At 36.6% G+C, this 11395-nt stretch overlaps 1 protein-coding gene across 1 annotated transcript; it reads right to left on the bottom strand.

Annotated features, from left to right (window-relative positions):
* Positions 1-1833: 1833 nt before the first annotated feature.
* On the bottom strand, positions 1834-11026 carry LOC147472755 (putative E3 ubiquitin-protein ligase LIN-1). The gene is given in 18 exon segments (XM_086588302.1): positions 1834-2019; positions 2111-2362; positions 2725-2868; positions 3107-3217; positions 3311-3433; positions 3766-3897; positions 4344-4463; positions 4540-4664; positions 4753-5062; positions 5153-5407; positions 5512-5656; positions 6850-8142; positions 8271-8353; positions 8524-8652; positions 8655-8903; positions 9039-9099; positions 9233-10201; positions 10749-11026. Coding segments are annotated over 17 exon segments (4485 nt in total). The 5' UTR covers positions 10168-10201; positions 10749-11026; the 3' UTR covers positions 1834-2001.
* Between the last annotated feature and the right edge of the window lie 369 nt (positions 11027-11395).

Below are 11395 nucleotides of genomic sequence, written 5' to 3'. Positions count from 1 at the left end.
TACGGTCCCCTCTTTCTCCAACTCACGGACTAACTTTGACATATTAACCTTATCTCTTTCTTCTCTAATTTCTTAAGAAAACGACTCAACCACAATATTCATACCTCTCGCATCTCGTGGATTCCAACCACCAACCCCCCTCAGGTAATTCTTCTCTTAAATTTTTTTCACTTATTTTATGCCGTTTCAACCTTAAATATATTATTCGTCTGTTACACTGTCTTCTTCATACGATTTCCATTTCAGATCATCATAACCTTCGATTTTTTTTTTACTTAATAGTTAACTGATTTAAAAGATCAAGCTACAAAAAAAAAAAAAAAAAAAAAAAAAAAAAAAAAAAAAAAAAAAACAAACATTGTAAGTTAGAAAATAAGAATTTTCATAATAACCATAATAATACTAATTATTATAACAATAACAAATCAGATGACTTATTTGTCCCAGTCGTTATCTTTACCATGTTGAGCCATTTTTCCCACACAATATATATCATTTTTAAATATATATTTAACTAAGTTTGATTTTCTATACATTCTTTACAATACTATTGCTTTTTTTTTTAAAGATACTATTTCGTTATACTTCATAATTGTTGGAATTGGCATCAAACTAACGTATAATTAATTTATTTAACTTTTGTTATTTTTTTCTTTAACAACAGTAACAACCATGTCCAACAGATTTGATGTTGAGGAAAACGAGATTGGAGATGCAGTAAAAGTTTTACTGTTAACAGTAATTATTTGTGTTTTACTCCTTTTATGGAAAGTGGCTTTAGGTGTCTAGACCTAAACAAATGTATGTTTACTGTTTAACATATCATTGTTTTAAATTCAATAAAGATATTAAACCATGTCATTACATTTTTTAGCCAATATGTTTTGTTATTGAAATACTTACTTCTTCTGTAAGACACCTGTTCACAATTTCCATTTTAAATACATTAATGCAACACATGTCAGTAATTATTACTACTATCAGTAAATCTAAAAAATGCATCTTCATAAAAAAAAAGGTCTTCTTTACTTTTAAATAATGAACGTTATATATAATCACATTCCCTTTAGAAAACGGATTGTGGTAGGAAGAAAACTTGAGACTCATCTGACGGCATTGGGTAAATGGATTGTTGTTCGGAGTTATACAAAGGTACTATTTAAGATAGTGATAGTACCCATATCTATATATTATTACATACTATTTGAACACATATAGCTAAACAGTTTGTTTGGGTTATCTAGAAATACCATAAAATCATATGAAAAAAATGGTGTAGTTAGTTTTATTGAGCTACACCAATATCTTAGTGATCTTCCATCATTTTTTTTTACCGAGTAGATGTTTGTTAAAAAAAAAAAAAAAATCAGCTTTGAAGTAGTGTTAGAATGTAATTGTTTATTACACTGCAAAATATGATAATCCAATTGTCTGATCAATTTTCTAATAAATAAAAATTTATAAAAAACCCTTACTACATGTTGAGACAAAACAAAAAATGTTGGCGAACAAGGGGACAACATTGTAATTTATTTTTTACTTTCCATTTATAGCCTGTGGTTTAGTATAAGTTACGTGCATATACAGAGGGCTTTTATCTAACTAACTCTACCTAGTTTTCGTAAAACCCTTTTTTACAATTTTCATATTAAATGCATTAATGGGACATGTGTAAGTAAGTATTAGTCCTATCACGAATCAAAATCATTTGTAATCATAAAAAAAAGGTCTTCTTAAGTTTTAAATACTGAACTATATATGATCACATTCCCTTTATAAAGTCTTTTTTAACATCCACGTGTAGAGCACGTGCATTAATGCTACTATTCGTAATTTAAGGAGTGTAAAGAAATTAACCTACTAGTATTACCTTTTTGAATCTCATTCTAAGCTACACTGATTTATTTTAGTGGCAAATCATCGAGTAATTTGCATATTGGGCTAAAAAATTACATTATTTACAATTTTCAACTGTTAATTTCCGGTGTGGCAATGTACCTCTTAGTCCAGAGCCCAGGCCTGCAAATCCATAGTCGAAGAACTCAAGTTAGAATCAAGAAGTATCATGAATAGAAATGTCAAAGTTATACTCGAGTGTTGCGTGTCAAACCTGGATCTTGCCATCGGAAGAACCAGCAAAGAGCATATCTCCATCTGAATCTGATGTTAAAGACGTAACTCTTGTGTTTCCCGCACCACTTATCCTGAGTGAACCAACTCTAATAAGCCGTTCTCTCAGACAGACATCGATAACGCCACATTTGGTTCCAGTAAATACAAAATAATTGTTGACGGCAATGCAGTTAATATCGAATCCTGTTGGCAATGACCGAATTGCCGCCCCGGTAGAGAGGGAAAACACCTTCAAGGTAATTTGTATATATGAGAATTTAGATTCATGGATGTAAGGTAATTTATTAATGGTGCTCGTGCAACAATAGTGGAAGGTTTATGCAAAAATTTATTAATTCATGCCTTTCATGGCAGAGTTAGAATTGTGATTTGCGGCTTCTTTTCTTAAACTCATGACCTGTGACTGTGTGAATAACTGAATATGATGTTTGTTAAGTTGTTATAAGTTATAACCACATTTTTGGACTGCACTTTCTCATGCAAGAATCAAGTAATTGATCTTCAGCTATGAGCTTGGAAGGGAAATAAAAGCTAAAAATAACTTTCAGCAATTCGTAATGAGGCCTTCGACAATCTAGTATGACGGCATACCTTTCCTGCTATCCCATCAACTGAAGAACCACCAGCAAAGAGAAAACCATCACGAATACAAAGTGAGTGTATAATCTGCTTCCCCAACAGCTTTTTCGTCCCAGAGAAGAATGTAGTTGATGTGCCTTTGATCAAATCCACCTTCTGCCATGCATCACATTTATGTTTCAGTGTTTATAGAGGATTAGAGGTCAGACATTCATACTATTCCAGAGATAATAAATCTCTCCTCAAGTTTATTCTATATGCAGTGAGATTTTGTACAGGAAAAAATAGAATTGAATAGTAGAAAACCTTGAAGGGTTAAATTAAATAAAGGCAGTGAAACAACAATGAAGAAACTGATAATCTTTAGTTCTTTACTAATTGCTGTCTATATTACCTGGATGGTGTAACCAGTGCATCCACAGTATAACTTTTTGTCCATGATGGTGAGGCACTTAACAGACTTGTTGAAGTTTATGTGCTTTGGAACTCCAGTCCAGTTATATATCTGTGACCATATATAAACAGAGATCCAATGAATATGTGAAAATACAATATTTGTTGTTCCGTTTTTTCAGAAAACATCCAGATGCTGATTGACCTTAACCCCAGTTCCTTGAGAAGCAAAGCATGCAAAGCTTGTATTAGCTGCCAACACGTGTACTGCATCTTTCACCTCGTGAACCTGGGTACAGTGAATTTCTTCTGATTTGATAGCCCATACCTATAAATGAAAGATGCTTAATTAGTGCTTAACAGGCAAATATTTTCCCGTGTATGTTAAGCAGATCAAGTGTCAATTGGCAAGAACTCCAGATAGGATGGGCAATTCATACAAGGTAAAAGGAAATATATTTTGTAGGCGAGTTCATTTTATGACTGTTCAAATTGCTGTATGTCACAAACAAACTAGTAATTTTAGGAGAATGTTATTGTTGATAGAATTTTATACATAATGTGACTAAATTTGACATATTATAGGCTTCCACGGCCAGCAGTTCATTCATAGTATTCTGGATCTTATGTGGGATAATAACATTATACGGAACTACTTACTCGAATTGTTCTGTCTAGTGAACCACTGTATAGCTTGTCCCCCGATGAGGGAATAGACAGACATGTGACTGCCTTTTTATGCTCGCGAGTTTCTTGAATCAGTCGCAATACCCTCTTCCCAGCATCCCATACCTACATTTAAAACAACAATTTATTCCACTTAGCAACTTATTTAGCATGATCTTTAGTTGAGCATCTAACGGTCTAACTTTTGGCGATTCATCTAAAATGTCTACCCTAAGCATCTGATGGTCTAACTTTAGGAGATTCATCTAGAATGTATATTGTATACTGAAATTAAACCGTTGTCTAATTAAAAACAAGAAGCCAGAGAACACAGCAGCTGAAGCAGCTACCAAAATGACAAAGATGCACATCCAATCCAGAGTAAAAGAGTTTCACCAATCCAGTTTCATTTTAAATAATTTATATTTTTGTTTTGAAACCATTTCAATTTGATCTCATTTTCGTGGTAATATGTCCTAGGACAACGAATTTTTCAAAGTCGACCCTTCATGTACCATTGTTGTTTCGATGAAATATGTGTTCTGAAATGGAGGCTATAATACTCAGCATACCTTTATAGTTCCATCAGAATGGCTGCTAAATACCCGGCCTTTTAGATGAACCAGGGAAAGAACTTCACCATTGCTCCCTGAATCAATCTCAGTTACTTCAGCACAGGACCAAAGCTCTGTCTGGAATACAGTAGACTTTAGTATGGGCTAATCGATGACAAATATCTATCACTACGAATTAAGCATGTTCACTCACTGCATTGATGGAGGTCAAATTCATTAGTGCTTTTAATATATCTGTGACCACCACTGAACTCCTCTTAAGCTTCCTCAGGGATTTGCATATGGTCTTTGCATATGCTCCAAGTTCTTTAAGGGCATCTGGAAACATTTTAGGCACAATTAAACTCATTAGATTTAGATACTAGATTGCGTAGCTAAATAACATGATTCAACCTTTAAGACTTACCCTGGTCATCAATGAAGCTTCTCAAAGCCACAGTAGCGAGAGCCTTCTCCTCAAGGTTTCTCGATGATTGGAGAACGTTTATAAACTGGTCAAGCAAACAGTTGCGTGCCGTATCTCTTACACCAGTATCGGGAAGATTAGTGAGCATGTGGGTGAGCCATGTAGCAATCACAAGGCATGACTTTGCCATCTCCAAGGAGTTGCTCTTAAGACATTCTTCTAAAGCCTTAAAAATAGATCCATTTTCATGGTTACAGAGTACAAAAGCCGCCCGTTTCTCCCATGACCTTGCCACATTCTCTTCCTCTTCCTATTTGGAAGCATTTTAGTCATAGTTGGAAAAGAGTATTAATAAAAAGAATTGTCTCATGGCTGAATAAAAAATTGTGGGATTGCTAACCATTGTTTCCATTTGTTCAACTTCATGTGGCTGTTTCTCTGCTTTTAGTAAAGCGTTGTAAGATTGATCAAGTCCTGCAGATTTTAGTAACCTGGCTTCGGTAAGGGACTTTCCTGAAGCAGTTAAACGCCCAGAAAGAGATGAAAATGCATCAAGAGCCATGATTTGAGAAATCGGGAAGGCTTTCCTTCGAAGCGCTTCAATTAGTGTTTCTATAGCTTCTTCTCTATAGATACTCATCTTCCGAGGCTCAACCTGAAAATAGATTATGCGCGCTGTTAATTAGATTGGTAAAAGGAATGTACGGGATGAAAGATGCAACTTCGCATGATAGCTATATTAATGAAAACTGGCCAGACCAGGAGATCAAGCTGAAGAAGAAGACCAGCAATGGCAGGTTGTTGCTCCATAGGAGCCATCTGGAGGTACACAAGAAAGGTGTGCATAGTACTAAATGATCCTTCGTCTTTGATTATCTGTAAAATCTGGTTAGAGATTGTCCTCCTACAATATACCCAGAAAACAATGTATTTAGTATATATTTGACAATTAGGGTCATCAGAAAACTTAACAAAACCTAACCAAGCATGCGTTTAAAACTTATAAGAACCTTACAAGTGTTAAATTTTATATGTTGCCGCCAGGCATTATTTGCCTGCTGTATAGTAGAGAATGTGTTGACTCCAGAAATTTTGGTTAAGATACTTTTGCCTCGAGAAATACCAAGATGTACCACTCCCTTCTTTTCTTAGAAGCAAAGCCGTATTAAAATCTTGGAGTACCGTTCTAGTTAAAAATACCAATGGTATTTGTGATTGTTTTAAAAGGGGTTTGAGGCGCGCGCCCCTAAAGACGTCCAGTAAGGCGTTTACGCACTGGAAGCCAACGCTTCAATGTATGACGAATGTTCCTGAAGGGCTGAGGTGTTCTTGAAGCCTACGCCTCCATTGCAAAATTTTAGATCATAACTTTGTTTTTTTATTGGGGGGGGGTTAACGAGCATTACCCCCAGTAAATGAGCCAATTAGGATTCCCCCAGTAGAGACATTAGGGTCTCTCCCTCCCCAAATTCACACAAAAAAAACACAGTCAATCCAATTTGATTTTTTTTTTAGTGTATTGGCCTATTAGAAAAGGGGAAATACCTTAATTTCCCATCTAGAGAGAATCCTAATTGACATCTAGCAGGGGGTAATACTAGTTAACAGTTAGTTTTTTTTTTTTTTTTTTTTCTTCAGGTTTTTCTTTTGAATTTTAATGTAAGTAAACGTCAACTTTAAATAGAATCAATGTACCAAATAAACTAACCATCTTCACATTTTGTAAGTACTTTAACTTTTAAACTTTCTTTAATCAATCAATGTCCGATCCTCTCATGTCTTGCAAAATGGAGTATAAGAATTGTTAACTTGAAATCGCAAGTTTATGAATAAATGATGTATCACAAAGTTTGGTTCACTTTATTGATTTTTTTTGTTCACTTTTAATTTGTACGACTTAGAAGTTAGAACTTTATACTTGCATAATAGGAAAATTTTCAGAATTAAGAAAATGTCATGGGCGCTCGAGGCTTACGCGCTCGGCCCTCGGGTCATGGGCATGCCAAACTCCTCGCCCTACGATTTCGCGTGTTAAAACATTTTGTCCTACCTTAAGAATAAAGGCATGCTATACTTGAGAAGAGAATACATGTATACCTGTTCAAGCAAACGAGCTCAGATAGAAAATCAATGCATATACCCCTGACACAATCATCACCAGAATGAAACAGTTCAAGGACAGGGGCCAACTGAACTCTGCTTGCAATCAAATTTCTGGAACTTCTATCTGTGCGCATACAACATAAGAGTATGGACACAACAGATCGCCTTGCCTCAAACCGATCCAGGCACTTGATTAAATATGGAAGTCCATTGGTGGAAATGACGCCCAATGCATTGAGTGATCGGCTGTTTTCATCACCCCCTATCAAAATTTGTTCAAGTAATGCTACTGCAGCATCCTTGGGATTCATGACCAATTGAAAATCATCCAACTCCTCGGTTCTGTTCAAGATCACTTGGACAAGGGATGGTACAAGGTCTTGTACAGAAAGCTGAGCATATGAAGGTCTTAGCTGATAAATTAGAACAACGGCCTCAGCAAGACCATTTTTCAGAAGAGCGGCCAGGCAATCAAAATCAGAATCTACGCTGGTGAGAGTTTCACCTACTCTTTCGTCTGCAAATATAAGATCAGATAGAACATAGACGGATGTCCTAAGGACTTCCCTGTTGACAGAAGCCAATAGTATTTCGGCAAACCCATTTACTACTGTTGGTTTGGATAGAAGGGAATGGAGGCCTGGATCACCCTTTGAGTCCTTCCATGCCCTAGCTATTTTCAAAACGGCTGCTTCACATTCTTGCAAGTCCTCTGAAGTACAGAGGCATGAAGTGTATGGTTTTATCCCATTTATAATTGCCTCCGCTGCAGCCTGCGTTATCACACTAGTTGGAGACATCGAGACCACTGCTTGTCTTCCATTTGCAAATCTGTTGCTCTTTTTGATGATGCAGTGATCTACAAGCGGAGGAGTTGGACGACTATATGCGCTTGATATATATGACTCTAGTTGAGGTTCTCTAGAAGAGGTGCTGCTGATTGAAGCTCTCGGAGTTTCAGAGTATGAAAACTCTTGCGCAATATCAGGATACTGATCTCTCCATGAGGTTATTAGTCTCTTCAGAACATAATTGGTTTTGGGTAGTGCATTTGCAGAGAGAGGCTGGCGGGTAATGGGGCATGTCGTGTTTCCCCTTTGCAGCCATTCTTGAATTGCTTTCCTTTCATATGTTTGACCAGTTTCGAGAGTGACTGGATCACTCAAAAGCTGGCTTGTTATGGGACAAATATAATCCTTTGGTGGTCGATTGAGAGGGGTCAACTTCCCTGACGATGGGAAGGAAGTGCTGCTCTGGCTTCCTTCATCTTCACTTTCATTATGATAACTGAAGAATCAAAAGAACATGTATTGCTGATGAGGAATCACTCATACGTCAAATTTGATAAAAGTACAGAGAAGTATTACTTAACATGTAAATATGCAACTTTGAAACTTGTGTGATCAAACTCTAACCTATTCTCTAGTATCTGTGTGTTATTTCCAAAACTTGAAGTCCTTCCAAAACTGGAATTCTTTCTGCAACTTTTCTTCCGTTCCTGGAGATGTGAAAGATTAAGGCTAAAGAAGACAGAGAAAAAAAAGAAGCACAAATTGAAGATCTCATGACTATGTTGGTGGCCCGTGGACACATTAGTGCTCAGACTAACTACACCATAGATAAGTCCTCAAATTAGGATTGCTAAATATGATTGTGGGTGGGACTCACTGTCGTTTCGCCGTCAGAATCTGCTGGACTGATGCTTGAATCATTTAGCAACTGAGGCGTTACAGGCAACGAAGCAGAAACAGTAGTAGTTATACGTTCAGATAAAAGGCTAAGAGGGGTTCGGAATCCCTTCTACATTGCAGAGATGGGCTTGGAGTTGAAGCTTTTGGTGTTTTAGGGGATACTATAGGAGGAGAGAAAAGTGGAGGTGAATGTATCCTATCCTTCTTGTCTGATTGTTTTACTTTTGTTCTACTTCCAACACCTTCGTTCATTTTCATGTTATTTGGAGGTGCTTTGAGTGTTTTAGCTTCAGACTCCTTATCATCATCCCTATATTCAGAGCCAAAATTGCGTTCATTTTCCTCAGGTGAGCACATCTACATTGATAAATAAGAGAATATTTACACATTTTTGCATCAAATAGCCTAGAAAGGAGCAAAAGAAAAATGATTCCAATTACTTCACGCTTAAAAGAAACTACTTTAATGTTCAAACGACAAATTCAACATTACTTTAGGACTCCATTTGGCAGATTCCTCCAGTTCTTCAATAGGGCTTGGAATTGTGTTTGGTCTGCTTGTCAAGAGAGCCAAAAGTCATTAGCTCAAGGGAAAAGGAACATTCGATAAAACATAAATCTCAATCTTATTAAGGGGCTCAGAGTATCAAAAGCTCAATCAAAAACTCAAGATTGAAGAGTACTAACCTGCAACAATCTTTTTCATCACCTTTATTCAGAAATGGAGAAAAGCCAGCACTCTTGGGCAAGATAGGCCCGAATTTCACGAAATCTGGAATGGACCGACTAACCTCATGCAACGGTGTCATAGGTGGCTCAGCAATTGGAAGCATCGGAGCCACCTTCTTGCTTACTGTGGCATCAGAGTTCATGCAATCCTTGTAGTATTTCGCGTATAGCTTGGTGTTATCATCCAAAGATTGTCCGTAAACCTGCTCCAATTTTTGTAGCTTCTCTGCTTGATCAGGCCTCATAGAAAAGATTATGGACTCATTGAAGAACTGATCGAAATCAGCTGTAAAGGACAAGTCATTAGAATCAGGTATCACTTCCATCACAAGCCTATGTCTTGACTCTGAGTACCATCCGACAATAGAGCTCATGTGTGGAAGAAACATAGTTTTCCATAGCTCAGGAGCAAAGTCGATCCTTGAGAAAAATGGATCAACAATAAACATCTCAAGAATGTGAAGAACAGAATTCCTGACATTGTTTCGCAGTTTCCAAAGGAATGCGAGGTAGAGGTGAGACCAAGCAGAAAGGTAAAAGTTAGGTACTCCAGCTGTTTTCTGCCTAGAGTTCAACATTGCACACACCTGCAACATTTTCTCTGCGTAGTCTAACCTAGCAAGCTTTGTTTCAACATTAGATGTGTTGATCGCTTCTTCTAGAGCATCAATTCCCCAGTCCAAATTAGCCAGGACTGCCTGGTCAGAATAACGGACTTCACCATCCCTACCACAGCTTCCATCTTCAGCTGCTAGTCTCTCTGCACATTGTTCTTTATGTAAGAGTCTTTGTTCCTTGTTGATCAACCTGTCTTGAATGAAACTTCCTACTGCTGCAATCAAGGGCTTCACAATGTCCTTCTGGTCCATGGAGATCTTGTAGTGCCCAGCCATGTTTGTTCCAACTAGTGAAAACCAAATCCCTCAACTAGCATACAAAATTAAGTCTATATAAGATTCTTGTGTAAAATTAACTCGTTCAATAGTTTATATGAACACCGCTAGTTGCAAATAATCTGAAGATAAATAAGTAGTCTAAAGCTATCTCTAATATCAGTATTTTAAAGTTTGAAAGATGAACTTAAAACCTAGACTCAGAACGAATATAGTGATGGACAAGAAAACTGAGAATTCGTTTAAGTTGAGACTTGAGAGTCAAGAAAATTTCGTTCAACTAGCACCAAAGTGAATATTAGTCTATAGCTCGCTTTCAAACAAGAAATTACTAGATCGAATATCAGCGCGATTAGGCTGAATTCCTAAGAGCTAAATAAGCACTAAAGTAATAGTGTAAACGAAGGCAAAGAATAAAAAACAGAATATCCATCTTGACATTGAATTCAAATGAAGTACTAAAAAATTCAATTATCTTGAAGAAACAGAACAGCAGGAAGTTATTTTATCCAGAATCTCTTGTTCATAAAAAGAATAAACTCAATGTAAACACTTGAGCTTATAATTCAAATACGACTCACTTTGTTGAAGACATAATATCCCGAAGCGCTATTAAATATTTAAAGTGTATAAGACGCGTCGATAAATGATGAAAACTTTCTAACCAAGTTATTTAATATCGGAAATGGTTTGGTGGAGAAAATTGTACATATTTCTTGGTCATTGTCCACAGAGAAAGAATGATAGAGAGAGAAGATGCCGGCTTAGATGAGAGAGAGATTAAATTGCCGGCTAAAGCTGTTGATTGCTTAGGTGATGATCTAAGCAAAAGCGTGGACTAATAATCATTGATTTGAATGGAATTAGTTTATTAATCGTTGTATTATTATAGTGGATTGGTGGGAAAGTGAAATATTTTTGCCAAGTGTTAGAGAAAATGACTGCATTGCCCCATCCCTATGGTTTTGGCGGGAGCTGTCTGTTTTGTTGGATGTGTTGTATATTTATTGAGATCCATCACATTTCATCAAAAGACTTACCCCACTATTTATATGTCAGTGTAGAAGATCCGGTCTAAAAACTTAAAAGTTAATTTTCACCCGTAAGAATTTTTACCCAAAAAAAAGTGTCCCATTATCCGAATGTATCAGAAGCCAAACTGTATCTTTGTTGTATGTGCAAGAATACTCTTACACTTTGATGCCATGGCAGATCCAACAAAAAAAAA

The sequence above is a fragment of the Coptis chinensis genome, unplaced genomic scaffold (assembly GCF_015680905.1).
Source record: "Coptis chinensis isolate HL-2020 unplaced genomic scaffold, ASM1568090v1 utg8131_pilon_pilon, whole genome shotgun sequence".
NCBI lineage: Eukaryota > Viridiplantae > Streptophyta > Magnoliopsida > Ranunculales > Ranunculaceae > Coptis > Coptis chinensis.
The sequence above is the reverse complement of the archived record's forward strand: the minus strand, read 5'-3'. Positions and strand labels throughout refer to the sequence as shown.